At 41.6% G+C, this 18,390-nt stretch overlaps 1 protein-coding gene and 1 pseudogene across 3 annotated transcripts in view; one reads left to right on the top strand and one right to left on the bottom strand.

Annotated features, from left to right (window-relative positions):
- The first annotated feature begins 3,026 nt into the window (after positions 1-3,026).
- NUP133 (nucleoporin 133) overlaps positions 3,027-18,390 on the top strand; it is a 56,091-nt gene continuing 40,727 nt past the window's right edge. For all 3 annotated transcript variants that reach the window (XM_027962297.2, XM_060406812.1, XM_060406811.1), the window contains exons 1-8: positions 3,027-3,311; positions 5,279-5,397; positions 9,890-9,993; positions 11,119-11,226; positions 13,090-13,224; positions 13,831-14,001; positions 15,699-15,854; positions 16,130-16,200. In XM_027962297.2, the coding sequence (XP_027818098.2) occupies positions 3,130-3,311; positions 5,279-5,397; positions 9,890-9,993; positions 11,119-11,226; positions 13,090-13,224; positions 13,831-14,001; positions 15,699-15,854; positions 16,130-16,200 (1,046 nt within the window). In that variant the 5' untranslated portion in view covers positions 3,027-3,129. The remainder of the gene's footprint in view (positions 3,312-5,278; positions 5,398-9,889; positions 9,994-11,118; positions 11,227-13,089; positions 13,225-13,830; positions 14,002-15,698; positions 15,855-16,129; positions 16,201-18,390) is intronic.
- LOC114110844 (sodium/potassium-transporting ATPase subunit beta-3-like) lies at positions 6,612-7,439 on the bottom strand (annotated as a pseudogene).

Below are 18,390 nucleotides of genomic sequence, written 5' to 3'. Positions count from 1 at the left end.
GGATTTTTCTTTTTATTTTAATAAAACAAAAAAGGACTTATATTGGACATATTAATTTTTAACCAACCTGTTTTTAAATTTGATGACAATATTTCCCTACATTTTTAAGTATTCATTACACACAGCCATGTGTTCTTTTTAACCTATAGCATTCTATAATGTTAGTATATTATAAATCTATTGTTAGATTTACTTTCTATATTCTCTGCTGTCCTAAACAATGCTGCCTATATATCTTTGTTATTTTTTCAAATTTCTAAAAGTGTACACTATTTGATTTTGCAGTTTTTTTGACATCTTCAAATGTAGTGATATTTCTATTCTCTAATTCTCACAAGTGGGCACTACTAGCAACTTAACAGAGACTCAAAAAGGTGACAGAGATAGTAGAGAGAAAAGGTGGGGATTTGAGACAAGTCTTATTTAATTCCAGAGTCTATACATTCTCTTAATTACTGTTTTCCTTGTTTAGTCGCTAAACTGTATCCAACTCTTTTGTGACCCCATGGACTGTAGCCGGCCAGGCTCATCTGTCCATGGGATTTCCCAGGCTGGAGTGGGTTGCCATTTACTTCTCCAGGGGATCTTCCCAACCCAGGGATCAAACCAGAGTCTCCTGCATTGACAGGTAGGTGGATTCTTTACCACTGGGCAACCAGGGAAAGCCCTCTCAATCACCACACAGTAGTTACCCAAATGTCCTAAGACAAAAAAAAAAAAAAAAAAATGTCCCAAGACAGACGTCTCCATAACACCTGGGAATGCAAATGTTAGAAATGCAGATTCTCAGCCCTCAGCCCAATGAGTCAGACACCGAGGTGGGGCTCAGCTGTCCAGCTTAACCAGCCCTCTAGGTGGTGCTTAGGCTGGAGAGGCCTTTGCACTACACCATTCTTCCTCTGGACTTCTAAAGTGGCTACACTAGATAAAGTTAGGTGAAAAGATAAATAGGGAAATGGCAGCACTAGGGAGGGAGAAACAAGCACCTCGCTGGCTGCCCCAAGGTATGTGTGCTGCACATCTGTTCTACTCGCCTTCTCCACTATTTCCTCTAGGAGGTGGGCCCTCCCACCAAGACGACTGTCCTAGTGTTCTCCTTCACATTCTGGCCTCCTCACACTGAGGTCAGGGCACTTCCATTCCCAGCTGTTCCCTCCTTCTGGGTGGCCTTGAGTTGGTTGTGTCTCCTGATCCAGAGACATGGCCTAGTGACCCCTTCTTTTCTTGGCCCATTTGTTCTTAGCAGCCTCAGGGCTCTATACAATCTCTAACAATCCTTTATTAAACTCTACCCAGCTTGAGAGTGCTATCTGTTTCCTTTAGGATCCTGTTTGATAGTCTACAAGGCCCTTCCCAGGCCCTCATTTCTCCAGATTCCTCCACTTTTAGTCACTTGTCATTGGTTGGTTTGTCTAAAGACCCTGGAATATACCAGGCTCTTTGCTGCTTCTGGTCCTTTGCCAGAGGATCCACTGCTTCAAATACTCTTCCTCTTTTTTAGCCTGGCTGAGGGCACGTCTCAGCAGAGATGTCCTTTTCTCCCAGAGGCCTTTGTAGATCTTCCTCCAAAGTCAGATACCCAGTCTTTCTCTGTCAGACACCCTCCTCTTTTCTTTCATACACAGTTGTACACATATCAACTCGTGGTTGTGTAAATAAATTTGTGTTCATTTGTTTAGGACCTGTCTTTCTCATTGGCCTGTGATCTCCATGAGGGCAGGGCCCACGTCTGCTTTGTTTACAGTTAGAAAACTTAGCACTTAGCATACAGGCTGGCACATGGAAGGCAGTCAATAAGAATGAGTGAGTAACTGTCTATTCACCATCCTCCAACAGTCATACATCTGATACTCCATGTCAAGTCACATAGTATGGGACAATGCAACAGCCTGGGCTTACTGAAATTATCGTTCAATACGCACCTCAGCTAGCTGGGGGTCAGTATCCTGTGTTTTCATAGCCTGAGTTTCCTCAGGGCTCACCAGCTCACATGGTGGTGGCAATCACTGATGACTATGACATCCTTTGTTTACTTATATGGCAGGCAATATTCCACTTAGCAGCTGTAGTGTGGAAGGACAGTGTTGAAGACCATCCAGAGGCGAGAAGACCCAAAAGAAGGCAAAAGGATAAAAAAGAGGGAAGTGTGAGCACTTTAACCAGGGCAAAGGCAATGCAGATGTGGTTTCTACTAGAGATGCTCAGGAGTACAGTGTCCCAGGTCCTACAGTGGAGGAAAGTGTGAAGGATGAATCTAGGATAGAGCTCTTCTTTTTGCTCTGGCCAACTAACCAATTTTATCTAACGGGCCAGAGGTGGTAGTGAAACAGGAGTCCTAAAGAAAACCTGAATTCAGCTTTTAATGAGTAGATTGTGAGGCATGCGCAAGACATCCAGGTGATAGCGGTCCACTAGGGCTGTCAGAAGCCTATGGTTTTTTATCAGGACCTGCTGGAGATACAGCCTTGTTATGTCACTAGCATGAAGGAGAAATGGCAAATCTAGGGAATCACATCTAAAACACGAAATGTGAAACCACTGTCAGCTTTACAGTTTTTCTTCCTTATTTTGGACAAGGGAATGAACTCTTTTCATTTCCCAAGAGGTTCAGGAAGGACCAGCGTGCCGGGGCTTTGCGTTTCAGCTACTAGAGGGGCAGCCCCGCCCTCCAGACCAGAGAAGAGCCCGTGCTTTTCCAGTTTCACTTCCCTGGAAACTCTGGACTCTATCCCCTCCACTGTTCCGCTCCAGGGCCTCTCGCTCAGGCTCCCTCTCAACTTCGAGGGTCCGCAGCTTCCACCACGTCCCACGGCTCGGCGGTCTCCTTTACATCATCAAAGCGCGCCCCATTCCGGTTTCTCCTGCTGGCCCGGCCAAGCCTCGGTAGTCAGCGCGGCACCTCCATGTCACCACAGCGCACCCTACCTCTCAATTTTTCCTGAGGTCTCGACCACGCCCCGAGGCTCGCGCAGAGCTGGACGTCATCACAGCGCACCACACAGCCTGGCGCTGCTCTTTGACGTCTTAATCGCGCGCCCTCCCGCCCATCAGGTGTTCGAGCTCCGCGCGCGGGCTGCGCTTTAGCCCCACGGCTTGAACGTGCGCTGTTTGTTGCCTGTCCTTTCGGTCATGTTCCCGGCAGTCTCCTCTCCGCGGACCCCGGGGACGGGAACTCGAAGAGGCCCCCTGGGCGGAGGCGGGCCGGGCTCCACGCCCCGGGCGACCAGCAGGAAGGGTCTGACGCTGGCGTCTTCTGTCAGCTCCCCCGTGCTCTTCTCTCCGGCCGGCCGTCGGAGCTCCCTGAGCTCGCGGTGAGTGGTCATCCTGGGTTGGGTTTGGCGACTCACAGGCTCATGGGCCTCCAGAAGCCACGGAACCAGGGACGGCGAGGGACGCCAGAGTGTTGGAAAAATAGACATCCGTCACCCTTGCGTGTGATTTATTTCAGCCTTGCGTTGATTAATTCGTCAATTGAGTCTTTGCTTCACACGCTTTGCATGGATTTACCTTTGTGTAGAGGTGGAGTAAGCTCCGGGAGTTGGGGATAGTCAGGGAAGCCTGGCGTGCTGCAGTCCATGGGGTGGCAAAGAGTCGGGTACGACTGACTGAGCCACTGAACTGAACTGAACTGAGAGGTGGAGAGGGGCTTCCCAGGTGGCTCAGCGGTAGAGTCTGCCTGACAAGCAGGAGACGCGAGTTCGATCCCTGAGTCAGGAAGATCCCCTGGAGAAGGAAATGACAACCCACGCCAGTTTTCTTGCCTGGAAAATTCCATGGTCCGAGGAGCCTGGGGGGCTACAGTCCATGGGGTTTCAGAGTCCAGCACGACTTAGCAACTAAACAACAACGGAGGTGTTGAATTAGAATCTGGTGATTAGAATCAGGTGGTTACCTGCCTTGTTCTTATTACCCCTGTGATCTGGTATAGGTCACACATGATCTCTTCATCTGCGAAATGGCAGTAATGAACCTAATCTGAGCCTGCCAAAGGAGTCAAAATAAAATGCCACGATGCAGATGTAAAGTGATGGTGGCAATGAAGGGCTCAAACCCTGTAGAATCGTATTTGCCTAACATACTAACTCCCTGTTAACATCTGCTGATTGGTAATTAAAGGGATTTTAGCTACCGAAGTTAACTCTGCAGCAGAATTAATAGGGGAAAGACTTTCCATAAGCAACGAAATAAGAATAGTTATGTTACCAAATAAAAGTGTGGCACACCAGTGCACATCACTTGTGAGACCACGCTCTGCATCTCCCCTTTCATTGTTAATCTAGAAGTACCTATGTTTCTTGAGTGGTTCCCTTTGAATTCGTCTATCAAAAATGAATTTGCCTCTGTAAGAAAATGGTAATATTGAGTCTTGAACTCATATTTAAAACTTATGTATAGAAAATTGCAATATTTTAAAGGAGAAATGATTTTTAAAGAATAATACCTTCTATTCCTTGACATTTGTACAGTGCTCTTCAAATGGTGATCTTGTGATTGTTTTCTACTCCTTTTGACAAAAGTCAGTGAATAAAAGTCATACTTTGTTTTCATATTTTTATTTTAATTTCTTCTTAACTTTTGGTGATCAACTCAAAGAACCGTTGTTATATTCAGTCAGAAATAATGCTGTCAACCACTCTGTATGTGAACTCATTTAATGATAAGATCCTATGATAAGAGAATAACTTTTATATTGATATATTTATACTTTTTCTGAATGTTAAGGTGAGAAGGAAATATAATCTTTACTGCTGTATCTGTTATTGAAGAAGAGGTAACAGCAGATACTCATGACCCTACTTAATTTCTTGATTTTGATGGTATATCTGGTAAAATCTTATATTTCTAGATTTGATGAGAGCTTAAAGATAATGTAACCCAATGTTTGTAAAACTTTTTGACCATAGAGTATAATAAACTGGGCTCTATATTCTATTTTGTTTTTCAAAAATGTTGAATGAAACCCTCAAAATGACCTATAATTTGAAAAATACTGATTTAGTCCAACCTTCTTATTTCACAATTAAGGAAACAGAATTATAAAGAGTTTAATGCATCTAATTACTGAAGCATGAGAATTGAAGCCAGATTCTGTTAGGTTTTTTTTTTTAAATGAAAAATACATTTACACAGTATACATGAGCCAGAGTTTTTCACTATTAAGCTTCATCTTTGTTTATCAAAGATTTTCTCTTCATTGTGAAAATATATACATAACATTATAATGAATAATGGAAAAATTTTAAGTTATGAGTAAAATAATATGGTCTCATTTCTTTAGAGGAACACCTACGCGAATATTCCCACACCACTCCATAACTGAGTCTGTGAACTATGATGTGAAAACATTTGGATCTTCTCTCCCTGTTAAAGTCATTGAAGCCTTAACGTTGACTGAAGGTGGGTGTCATTTTCCATTTGTCTCTATTAGCAATTCAAATGAAGCCTAGGTCTGGCATGAGGATAGAAATCTGTGCTTTCTCTGGTCACCTGGTAAAGAGTGACGATGCAGGAGACCCCGGTTCGATTCCTGAGTTGGGAATATCTGCTGGTGAAGGGATAGGCTACCCACTCCAGTATTCTTGGGCTTCCCTTGTGGCTTTGCTGGTAAAGAATCTGCCTGCAATGCAGGAAACATGGGTTCAATCCCTGGGTTGGAAAGATTCCCTGGAGAAATGAACGGCTACCCTCTCCAGTATTCTGGCCTGGAGAATTCCATGCACTGTATAGTCTATGGAGTCACAAAGATTGAGACATGCCTGAGCAACTTTCACTTTGCTTCACTGGTGTACCTTCACTTCCCTGGGGAGAAATAGTTGACTTATTTGGTTTTTCATTGTGTTTGAGAAATATAACAAATTTGGGAAGCAGAATGAGCTCATTTTAGCACAATCAAAATAAGTATTTATGGTTGTACATACTGTGTATGCAAAACTCAGTCCAATTTCAAAAGTTGTTTGAGTATATGAAGTTTAGCTTTCTAAAAATATCCAAAAACTACTGCCCTACCGCCTCACATTATTGGGTTTAATAATGCAATAGAGTGAAGTCTTACCTCCATTTTGGATCTGTGTAGTACCCCAGAAGCTGTATGCATAATTTTTTTTTTTTACCTTTCATGCTCACTTTTATTTTCCTTTTTCCTTCTCACCTAAGAGCTTTTCCACCCACCAATTTTCTTATAGCTATAAAGTGATGTGATGTTGGTCAGGTACCATTTTATCCCCTAAAATTTTGGTGGCATCAAAATATGACAGTTAACCAGTGTTAAATCTATAAAATATTTGTATAGCACAGAACCTGAAGCATTAGCCACTGGGCAATTAAAGCACATAAACGTTGGACAAGACCCTTGTCCTACATGTTCAGAATCAGGTGCTCACAGCCCCTGTCTGGTGGTTGCACATGACTCAAAAGGCAGCATAGGCAGCAGCCGAGTCGCTCTGAAGGACACGGAATACTGTGATCCAGAAGAACATTATGTTGTTACTCCAGTGTCATGTACCACTCCACCTTTCTCCAAAGGTGGTCTCGATAATTCTGAAATGGCAGGTCTGGCTGACACAGGATAAAGACGACAACACAACATTTACCCTGTGGAGATATCCTCACTCCTACTGTGCATGTATGGTGATCTTGAATGCAGCTCGTCCTGAAATCTTGTCGTGATAATTCTGGGTTTTTAGGTTGGGTGATCCATCAATCTTGCACTCAGCTGTTAACTTCTTTTATGTCATCCTTATTACCAAAGATGAACTAGAGGCAGCGCACCTAGTGGCTTAGATAGTCCCCATGCAGTTTTTTCCTGTAACATGAAAAATATTTTAAATCTATCTTTCCACTGGGAAGATAAGTTGATAGAACTGCTGGGCTTTCATTCTTTGCAATACATTCTATCCTTTAATCCAGTCATTCTATTCATTTTCACAAGAATACAAAGGTTTCCTGTGTTGTAGCCAAGCTTGGCATCATCCACACCTCTGCATGCTTCAAGGAAGGCAAGAGGAAACTGACAGGCAGTATAATCTGGACCTTTCTGCTCAGAAGAGTTTCCATTGTTACTTTCTGTGAGATTCTGTTCTTCTAAGCCATATGGCTTTAGAAATTTCTTAAGCTCATCAGTGTACCTTTTATAGGACTCTGGATTAGACATGCCAAATGAAAAATCCAATACCATCACTAGTTTTGGAAAAACCATATAAGTCCTGAACTTGGAATCTGGTCATGATATTTTGGAATCTCTTGTTCAGAGTCTGAAGTATAGCCCACATTGTGAAGGAAAAGAGTGCAGCCAGGAACCCATAAAAGAGTAGGTGGAAGAGCAAGATCAAACCCCAGCTCTTAGCAGTGCACCCCAGGAGCGCCCTGGTGGTCACGTTTTAGATGAAGAGCTTCCACTTGGCCAGGCTCTGTTTGAAGGACTTCTTGTCTGTCTTTGTCATGGTGTGTGCTGACCGCATGGGGAGTGGTGGCGCGGTGGTACAGGAGGCGAGAAGGGCGAGGCTTGTCCTGGTTTGAGCAGCAGCAGAAGGCAGTATGTCCAAGGGACCCTCCTCGCTATGGTGAGCACTCAAGCCAACTGCTCTGCACCATGCCAGGCTGGGCTGCCACTCCGGCCAAATTTATGTTATCAGTTTTGTGCACCATTAGAAGATTCTCTTGGCAGAAAATTATTATTTTTATTTATTTTTAAATATTTGTTTATTTTTGGCTGTGCTGGGTCTTCATTGCTGCTCCCAGGCTTTCTTTAGCAGCGAGCAGAGGCTACTCTCTAGCTGAAGTGCATGGGCTTCTCATTGCAGTGTCCTCTCTCGTTGCAGAGCACAAGCTCTAGGGCATGCCAGCTTCAGTAGGTGTGGGGTATGGGCTCCAGAGTGCAGCCAAAGAGGTGACCCGTGGGCTCAGTCACCCTGCAGCATGTGGGATCTTCCAGAACCAGGGGCGGGACCTGTGTCCTTTGCATTGCAAGGCAGATTCTTAACCATTGGACCACCAGAGACGCCCCCCTGGTAGAGAAGTAGAGTGGAAGTGTGGAAGGTGTGGCCAGCACGAGCTTCAGAAAGAGGCCATTAAGGCTGAGACGCTGGGGTGACTCCGAGAGCAAAGTGCAGAGCATCCTTTGCTTTCTTGGACCAGTGTTTCTCACACTGCAGGTAGTGACTGAAATCACTTTAGTGGCTCATGACCAGCGTTTTTTAAAAATGAAGTAAAGTAGATTGCAGAATGTCAGAGTGCATCTCATTTTGTTTTATTTAAATTGTGTGTGACTACATCATGCTGTGAAATGTATTTCATACTGTGAATGACAGTCAAAGCAGTTTAAAGTACTCCATTCCATAAAAGGGAACATTTCTCATCAACTTGAACTAGCACATCTTACCAATAAGTCCATGGGAGCTTCAGGTACAATTATTTTCAGACAACTAAACTTCTACTAACCTCTGTCATGCATTGTTCCTGGTTTAAATATATATATTTTCTTTTCCCTTCTAAAAATTTCAGCTTAAATAGCATTTAAGCCTTTGACACACTCCTGGTTCATGCCATCAGATCATGTTAATAACAAATAGTACACAGGCTCAGAGGAGAAAGTTTCTAGAAATCAGGATGTGAAAACTGAAGGCTGTGTAAACTTGAGAAGATCTCATCCTCACGTGGAAATTTCCAAGCCCTAGTCAGTTGGTGTACTGAGTCAGGGTTCTCAAGTGTTCACCAGTGGAGGATTTGGAGCTGTCACAGTGCTTTTAGGGAAAGAAAATACCAATCAGGTATCCCAGTTCAGCAAAAAGCCCACACTCAACCTAGGTAGGATTTGATATTTATATTTTAGCCTGTACCTTACTGGTGCCTTTTATTTTGCCCCTCTACCCTGTCTTCAGATGAAGAGCAAAGCTCACATTGATTAAATTTCTAGGACTGTTAATGCATTTACACAGGTTTAGCACCAAAACTTACAGCAGCAATAGAGAAGTCTTCCCTTAGCCACAGGCATAAGCTCCAAGACCCCCAGGGGTTGCCTGAAACAGAATGGCACTGAACCCTGTATATCCTGTGTTTTCCTATACATACATGCCTATGATGAAGTTTAATTTATCAGTTAGGCACAGTAAGAGAATATCCAAATTGCCGCATCACTTCTCTGTGCTTTGTGGCCACGTTTTAGTAAAACAAAGTTACTTGAACACAAGGACTGCAACACCAAGACGGTGACTCTGATAACGGACTACTCCTAAGTGGCTAATGGATGAGTGGTGGGTACAGCGTCCATCCACTGGACAAAGGAATGATTCATGACCCCATCAGGACAGCGGGACACTGCAAGATTTCGTCACAAACTTAGAAGTGTTATTTCTAGAATTTTCCATTTAATATCTCAGGCCCCATTTGACTACAAATAACTGAAACGACAGGTGAAACTGAGGAAACCTAACCCCTTTAGGTTAGCATATAATAATCTATCATACATTCAAAGAGCTCTTATTTGAAAATCTTGTTCTTTTGCAGGGACATGATTTTTCTTTGAAATGTTTTATGTATTTAATGAGGGGGTTTATTATTTGTGTTGCTTTATCAAAATAAAATTATGAATTTTACTAAATATTATAAAAAGTAAGATAAATTTATAACAAAAAAGAAATATTAAACCTAAGACCAGAACATAGTTTTTACCTTTCAATATATTTATAAGAGTGGTTGTCAAACCACTCTTACTTTAGATATTAATAACTCTTGAATTATTCAAGAGTATTTTTTGTTGTGAGTTAATCTTGTGTGTGTGGTGGTTACTGTTTTGAGTGAAGAGTATGGCAGTAAGAAAGATTTTGGTATGAGAAATTTTTGCAGTTTTAATTCATACTGTAAGATTAATTATGTACTTTGTTTTTTTCTTCAGTTGATGATCAGCTGACTGTTCACATAGATGAAGGTGGATGGGCTTGTCTGGTCTGCAAAGAGAAACTCATTATTTGGAAGATTGCTCTGTCACCTATCACTAAGGTAATGATTCTTTAAAGAGCTGGAGGGGGAGAGAGGAGAAAATTCCTAATTGGCTCTGAATTTTTACCCTAACTTTTTAGAGTTGTTGGAAATCTGTAATTTGAATCGACTCAAGCATTATAGATTGCATTTTTATAGTAATATGAAATACCAAGCATGCATACACATTTGTGTATTGGGAAAAAAGTCTCTCTCCTTATCATGATTTTAAACAAGATATACTTTATTTACATTTAATAAAGTTAAAGACATTGACATTTTTAATGAGTGTCTTGCTAGTCACTCTGCAGTGAAGTCTAAGACTAAATGCCATCCACAGAAACTAATGAACCGAGTTCCTAAGAGGACAGGAGCGTGTTGCACTGAATCTACTGAATCACGTGTAAGAAATAGGAGAGAATTATACCAAGTTTTATAATGCTGTTTAACTCTTCATTGTCAGCTTTTCACACGGGGGCTCTCGTTTGTATGTTCACTGCTGGACTCTCAGCAGCCTCTTTCTGTCCACTCCAGATCAGGCATGCTCTCTTGCAGTACTCATGCTCACGGGGCCTCTGTTCCACTGGGACTCAGGCTCCAACTTACCTAAACTCTTCGTGTGTACTGGTCTCTGTACACCTGCTGTCTAGAAAACCATGTTTGTAGTTAGGAGCATAGGTGAGGGAGAGGTCCTGCAGTGGCATCCTGAGTTAGCAGAGGAAGCCTGATATTGGCTGAGTCTCAGAAATATTTTCTAGGCAACTTTGAATACTTACTCTAGTCATGCCAATTTTAAATGTCAACTCAACAAACCAAGATTAGACTGGGAAAATTCCATAGGAAGTCTACACAGTTCTTTCAACAATGGACTTTTTTTTGGTCTGGGAAGAGATTGGAGTAGTTTCTGTTAAGGGTCTGGTCTAGCTGTTAAGTTTTCCTGACTCTCTATCTCTTAAAATATTTTGTTTTAAAATTAGTGAAAATGACGATGGAAGCCTGATCAAAAAGATGTAAGAAGAAAGTATTTCTAGAATAGTATTTCTAGCAGTGAATTAGAATCTAAAGTATGCAGAGAAAGTGAAGTCAGGTGCATGTTCAAAAATTGGATTTGAAATGAGAAATTTTTTGTTTGGATTTGTTTTATAGTTATCTGTTTGCAAAGAACTTCAGCTGCCACCTAGTGATTTCCACTGGAGTGCCAACTTGGTGGCTCTCTCTTATTCTGCTACCTCAGGCGAAGCACATTCTACTCAGGTGGGTGACTTAAGTGCTTACTGAAGTAGATTTTTTTTAAGATAAGGGAGTTCTGAAGTTGGGGGAATCACCCAGTTGGGTTTTGAAACATAGCTGTAAAGCCGCAGAAATCAAGACAGAATGGTCATGGCAGAGGTAGACGCACGGGGCAGTGGACCAGAGCAGTGTACACATACGCCCCACACAGAGATGGTGCACGGATCTTCAACAGGGGTGCAGAAGAAATTCAGTGAAGCGAGGATGGTCTTCTCAATAAATGGTGTTGGAATCATTGACCATCTTTGGGAAGAAAAAAAAATTCCTCCTAAACCTCATGTAAAGATGAACCCCAAATGGATCATAGGTCTAAATGTAAATTGTAAAACTAAAAACTTTTAGAAGAAAACAGGAAAAAAATCATCATGACATGGGGTTAGTTGAAGAGTTCTTAGAAATCACCAAAAATGTGACTCATAAAAGAAGAAAAATCGATAAACTGGACTTAATCAAAATTTGAAACTTGGCTTTGCCAAGTCTTAGTTGCCCTGAGAAGAAAATGAAGACAGAGCTACAGATTGGTAGGAAATACTATAAATCAAATGTCCAATAAAGGACTTGTACCCAGAACATAAAATGAACTCTCAAAACTTGGTAAGAAAACAAACAACCCAGTTTAAAAAGTAAGGCATAGGACTTGAACACTTTACCAAAGAGAATATAAGGATGTCACATAAGCGGTGAAGAGACATTCACATCGTTAGCCGTTAGGGGGATGCAAGTAAAACAGTGAGATACCAGGTCACTCTTATCACAGTGGCTGCAGTTAAAAGCACTGACTGCAACGGCTGGTAAGGATGTGGAGCAGCTGGAACCTCGTACGTTGCTGACAGGCATGCAGAATGGTGCAGCCACTGATTCTCACTTTCTTAGAAAGTTAAAGTGCCCTTGACATATGACCCAACAGTTCCATTCCTGGCTGTTTATTTTAGAGAAATTAAAGCTTTTGTTCACACACAAAACAGTACACTAATGTCATAGCACCTTTATTTCTGATAGCCAAAGGTGAAAACAATCTGAATATCCTTTAGCAAGTGAACGGATAAATAAACTGATTCTTTCATAGGATGAGATACTGCTCAGCAGTAAAAAGACATGAGCTGTTGATCCATGAAACAGCATCGGTGAATCTCAGAGGCATTGTGCTAAATGAGATAAACCATTGTCGAAAGGTTCTGTTCTATATGATTCCGTTTGTTTGGCGTTCTCAGAAAGACAGAACTATAATGATGGAAATGGGGATTGCCAGGGGGGAGGGGAGGGGAGGCTGTGACCAAAGGGAAAGCGTTATGGGGCTTTGGTGCTGATGGACTCTCCTATATCCTGTTTGTGGTGGGACTTACAGGAGTCTAGAAGTGAAAGTTTTAGTCAGTTAGTCATGTCTGACTCTCTGTGACCCCATGGACTGTAGCCACCGGGCTCCTCTGTCCATGGAATTCTCCAGGCAAGAATACTGCAGTGGGTTGCCATTCCCTTCTCCAGGGGATCTTCCCAACCCAGGGATTGAACTTGGGTCTCCCACATTGCAGGTAGATCCTTTACCATCTGACCCACCGTGCGTTTCAAAATTCATAGGACTGTAAAAAGCGAAACATTTTGTACGATCTGAAGAGAAGCCAGAGTATAAAAGTTCATAGAATTATTAAACAGGAGGAGAAAATGTCAGTTTTACTGTATGATGATTCTTTAAATATGGAAAAAAAGAATTTTCCCCCTGATTTCTGTTCATGAGTAATGCATTGCCCTGGTTTCTGTATGTCAGTGTCGTCAGACCGCCGCTTTGGGCTCCTTTTCTTGTGTTTGCTGAGTGTTATGATCTTGTTTCAGGCTGTTACTGTCATGGTTGCCACCAGAGAAGGATCCATCCGCTATTGGCCAAGCCTTGCGAGTGAAGATACCTACACAGAGACGTTCGTAGATCTGGGAGGTGATAAGACCTATAGTTTCCTAACAGCAGTACAGGTATACGATGGATATTCTTCTATATTTATTGGGAAACTGTCATTTGGCTTGGAATTCAGGTTTGGCTGACTAAAAATTTGTGATTTCGAGCAGATCATACAGGTAGGGCTGGGAGAAGATCAAAAAGGAGGCAAGGAAAGAATGTAAGAGTCTAGGATTTGAGCACTTAGGCCGAGGGAAGCCCTTCTCGTGGGACTCTGACCTGTCAGTGGAGCATAGTAGCCAGTGGTATTCGTTTCTGTCAGAAACATCTTTAGAGAGTGATTCAGAAACTCTTAGAGGAAGACTGGTTTGCTAATGCATATTCTGCTGGTTTACCAAAGAAATAAAATCTGATTCTTAATTTGTTGAACCTATGTAATGTGAACCTATAACTTAAAAATCAGAATTTAAAAAAAGTAATTAAAAAAATGGCTCTGAAGTTTTTCTGTGTAGTATTAAGTGAATGGATTCATAAATTATTTTTTAAAAATAGCACTGTTCTTTTTTTATTCTTTAGATTTATGTTGAGGTACAGATAATTTCCCTCGAAGCATATCAAAGTGATTTGTGTTCATTTTCTTTTCTTAGTCTTAAATACTTAACTAATTTCACATTTGTTCACAGGGAGGAAGTTTTATTTTATCCTCATCGGGGGGCCAACTAATCCGCCTGATACCTGAAAGTATAGGAAAAATCCATCAGCATGTCCTGCCTCAAGGACAAGGCGTGCTCTCAGGAATTGGTCGGAAGGTTTCTTCTCTTCTGGGAATCTTATCTCCTAGTAGTGATCTCATTGTAAGTTGGTGAAATGACTGTTTTACTAGCTTGTTTCTTAATGAAATCAGTAAGTTGGCAGTCTCCTATGAAGTTAGCGTTGCCACTGTATGTACAGTGGTGTATGTGAGATGAAAACTTTGATCTTTCAGTGAGGCATTTTTATTATGATGATTAGATGAGTTCATACTAACCCTCTTGCATCCTCTGTAACATTAATTATTCTTAAGTTTTATAGATTATCTGGTAAGCTCATTTTTTGAGTTAAAACTATGATGTAAAGTTATAAATGTGTTCAAGGATTAGTTTTGCTTTCTAGACGTAACCAAAAGTGTGCTTTCCACCCCCGAGCCTCCAGCTGTCTGTGTGGATGATGTCTGCTGGGCTGTGGCTCAGACTCTGGAGTAGTGAGTGAAGATGCTGGGAACTAACATCTTCAACTAACTGCACTAACAGAGCAGTGGGGCATCTGCTCTGCCAGGAGCCCTGTGTGTGTTATCTCCTGTAATAATTGTGATCCGTAATATATAGAGCTTCATGTCCCATTTGTGTTAAATAAATGGGGAAATGGCCTCAGTGAGGCTACCAAAATTGCCCAAAGTTCAAAACTGCTCAGCGACAGATGCATGCCCACATGTGTGTGAACTGAGAGCACCTTCCCCCGCCCCCGACTTTTCTGAAACATTTTATTTTATAGGCGTATAGCTGAGTAGCAATGCTGTGGCAGTTTCAGGTGGACAGTAAAGGGGCTCAGCCATACATACACGGGTAGCCATCCTCCCCCAGACTCCCCGTGCACCCAGGCTGCCATGTAACACTGAGCAGAGCTCCCTGTGCCATGCAGCAGGTCCCTTTGCATTAGCCCTGCTAAGTACTGCAGTACCACATCCTTTATGAAGTGGGGCTCTTCCCTCTGATTTCAGGTTGCTGTCATTATCTGCTTCCTTAAATGGTCTTTGAACGTAAGCTTTAACATGTCTAGAAGAAAATTGCTCGTGTTCTCTTCTCTCCTATTGACTTACAAAACTCATTTTTCTTTTGACCTATTTCTAATGGCACTGTCACCTTTTTCAGAGACCCAGGTATAAAATCCTGGTTGTGTGTGTATGTGTGTCTCCCTCTCTTTATGGGGCAGAATATTTACCAGCTTCTCTAGATTTGAGACATAGTGACAGGAAAAGTGGAGACAAATAGGGTTTTAGTTCAGCAGTCACATATACGCAATTTTTAAGTTGGGTTAGATGTGTTCTTCAGAAGCAAGGGAGATGAAGTGATATAAACGTGTGGAACTACACACACCCCTCCAGATTCCTTCTCCTGTAACAAATCTCTTGTGCTCACAAGCTATGGATATTATCTCCTTAGCTTACTTGGTTTACAAACTGACATTCAAGACTATGCTGTGTGTGAGCTTCAGTTTTGCTTCTTTCCTAGCTATAATCCACATTCTAGTTTAGCAGGACTGTGTTTTGTTCTTTAAAGAGCCTCTGACTTTCCTGCCTCCCTACTCTGCTCTTCCTGGGCCTTCTGCCTGTGAAAATCCTCCTTACTCTCAAGGTCTATTTCAGGATCACTTCTTCCCCTGAATCCTAAATGAAGAATTCTGCTAGGATTACTAATCAAATAGCTATAAAATATATGAATTTTTAATTTCAGGAAAATCATCACTGACACTAGAATTTAATAATCTATAAACTTTTTTTCTCCTCTCCATACAGCTTTCAAGCGTCCTCTGGGATAGAGAGCGAGCGAGCTTTTATAGCCTGACAAGTTCAAACATCAGTAAATGGGAATTAGATGATTCTTCAGAAAAACAAGCACATAGTTGGGATATAAATAGAGTCCTGAAGGAAAACATTATTGATGCTATCTGGGTAAGGAACAGTAACATTCATCTCTGTCATTTTTATTTATATAAAATTGCTAGTTCTTTTAGTAGAACGCATTTCAGTCATCAGATAAGCAGAGTATTCAATCTTTAGAAGTATTGGGACTCACTGGTTTACTTAATTTTTTAAATGCATACATTATTCATTCAATAAGTTTGACTTACTGTGGATGAGGCAGTTTAGTAGGTGCTGGGGATATAAAGGTGAAAAGAAATGATTTCTATACTGAAGGAGCTTACATTGTTGATATTTTCATGTAGGGATCTGAAAGTAACTATGAAGCTATTAAAGAAGGGGTCAACATTCGGTATTTGGATTTGAAGCAAAACTGGTAAGCAACTCATTTGTCATGCAGAGCATAGGTAGTTGTTTGGAAAAACAGATTGGTGTTTGTTATAGAATAATAAGCACCCTTGCTGTCTGTTCTGATGTGTCTAACCCTAATCTTATATTATTCCGCCTTATTGAATCGCTTTGTTCTGTCTGGCAGTGCTAATTCGTTTCAGAAGTGTTGGCAGTTTTCGGCCTTCCACTGAGTGTCCCATTAGCTGTCTGCCCTTGTTAGGGATCATCTGTTCTGCTCGAATAGCTGGAGCTCCTGAGAGCTGCCTGCCCTGCTGCTGGTTGTGTTCCATGCTGTCGTCTCTGCTGACTCAGTGGAGGTTCTGGGGGCTCTTCTCCAGTCCTTTTTTTGTTGCTGAAGGAGCTTTGGCCTGAGTTTGTGGCTGTGTTGAATAAAGGAAGGATGGGTGAGGTTTTGTCCTGGCTCAGTCACGGTTTATAACTGAGTCACGCAGAGTGAATTGCCTCTGAGAACCAATGCTCTTGGTGGTGCTTAAGATCTCAAGTTAGTCTGATAAAGCTACTTAATCCCATGTTGTTGTTTAGCTTTAATATTATGGTCATATAGAACTGAAAAGCCGTTTACAGTAGACCTTCTGTGATATAGTTTATAATGAGTGCAAACATATGATTTGTAATTCTTTAAAACACAGCTTACTGGAAGTTAGGATAATTTTTATGTGTTTTAGAGTAATTTAGTAGAACAAATTCTGCTTGTTTCTTGGCTTACAGTTCTGCTGTTTAATTTTTCTCTCATGGGCTGTTGAGACTTGTCAGGATCCTTCTTTGTAATTTCTGAAAAACTTATATGTAAACTATTAAAGAAGTAAAAATAATGTATATGCTTAATTTCCAAAACCATTTTAATTAAATACAGTTTATCTTGTTTTAATTTATCTTTACTGGACCTCCATCATAAGTTTAGAACTGGTGCCAGGATGCAGGCAACTGTGGGGAAGAGGATGTGAACATTTTTTCACATGTAATTTTCAGAATGGAAACATAGGTTGAGCACAGAGAAGCATGCTTAGGACTTGCTATGCTGAGGCAGACACAGAATGCTGTCGTGCCGGTGTGACTTGATTCTTGTGGGGCCTGTGAGATGCAGTTCTCATTCTCCTCCTTGGCCCCCTCCCACCATTGCTCCAAGAGATCCAGTCGTCACCCTCTGTATTCTCAGTTCCACTGATGCTTGTAGACTGTTCCACGTCTGAGTAGGTGTCTTCTATGTAAGAAGCATGTGTCTCCCTGATGCTTGTTGCTCTTTCTTGATCAGTTGTTGAAGTTTTTACTGATTTGCAAATTAATTATCTTTCTATCATCTTTACTACCCAAAATAGCTTCATGTTATTTTAATCATGAAGATTTTTTTTTGGTAAAGATGTGAAATGAAGCTGATCTAAGCACCACTTCCTGAGGAATTCTTTGTTAGCCGTGTCTCTGGGCCTCATTGGCACCTCTCACCACACGGCAGTCCAGTCTGCGGAGTAACTTCAGTTGACTCACCACAGCATGGCCATCTTTACCTCCCTGCCTAGTGCAGAGGAAGGCTCTCAGGACTGAGTTCTCTGTGGCCTTGCTCACCGCCCTCATCCAGGAGCTGTTTAGGTCACTGCCAGTATGTTCCAGTTTGGACCAGTGTCCTTGAAGTTTTTGAGAGAATTCAGGTAGAAATGATAAGAGTTGGGGAGCTGGGAAAAGGGAACAGTGGAGAAGGAAAATGAGAGCTGTATCGGGACTGCTTGATTTGAAGTGCATGTCATCTAGTCAGTAGCTTGCTTTATTATTTTTAGTTGTCAGTAGAGAGTGCTTGCCATCCTGTTAATATTTCTGAAACTTGAATGAAAGTTGTTAAAAATGCTCCTAAATGTTTTAGGAGTTGAGATTAGAGACCATTTAATTTTTTTTATGTTGGTGGCAACAACTTTGCTAGACTTAAGAGGACCACATACATTTTTAAGATGGAAAATAGTTTATTCTCACCTATACAGCAGCTTGAATATACAGTAGCAGTTCTATGATTGGTTATTAAAGGTAAAACCAAAATGCTTTTCTTCTGTACAAAAGTAAACTTTAAAAAGCAGATTAGATCAGGGCTTGGCAACCTTTTCTGTAAAGGGTCCAAAACTATATTCTTAGGCTTTAGGGACCATGTGGTCTTCGTTGCAGCTATCTTACT

Source organism: Ovis aries, chromosome 25 (assembly GCF_016772045.2).
Source record: "Ovis aries strain OAR_USU_Benz2616 breed Rambouillet chromosome 25, ARS-UI_Ramb_v3.0, whole genome shotgun sequence".
NCBI lineage: Eukaryota > Metazoa > Chordata > Mammalia > Artiodactyla > Bovidae > Ovis > Ovis aries.
This window is presented reverse-complemented; position numbering and strand designations above follow the sequence as displayed.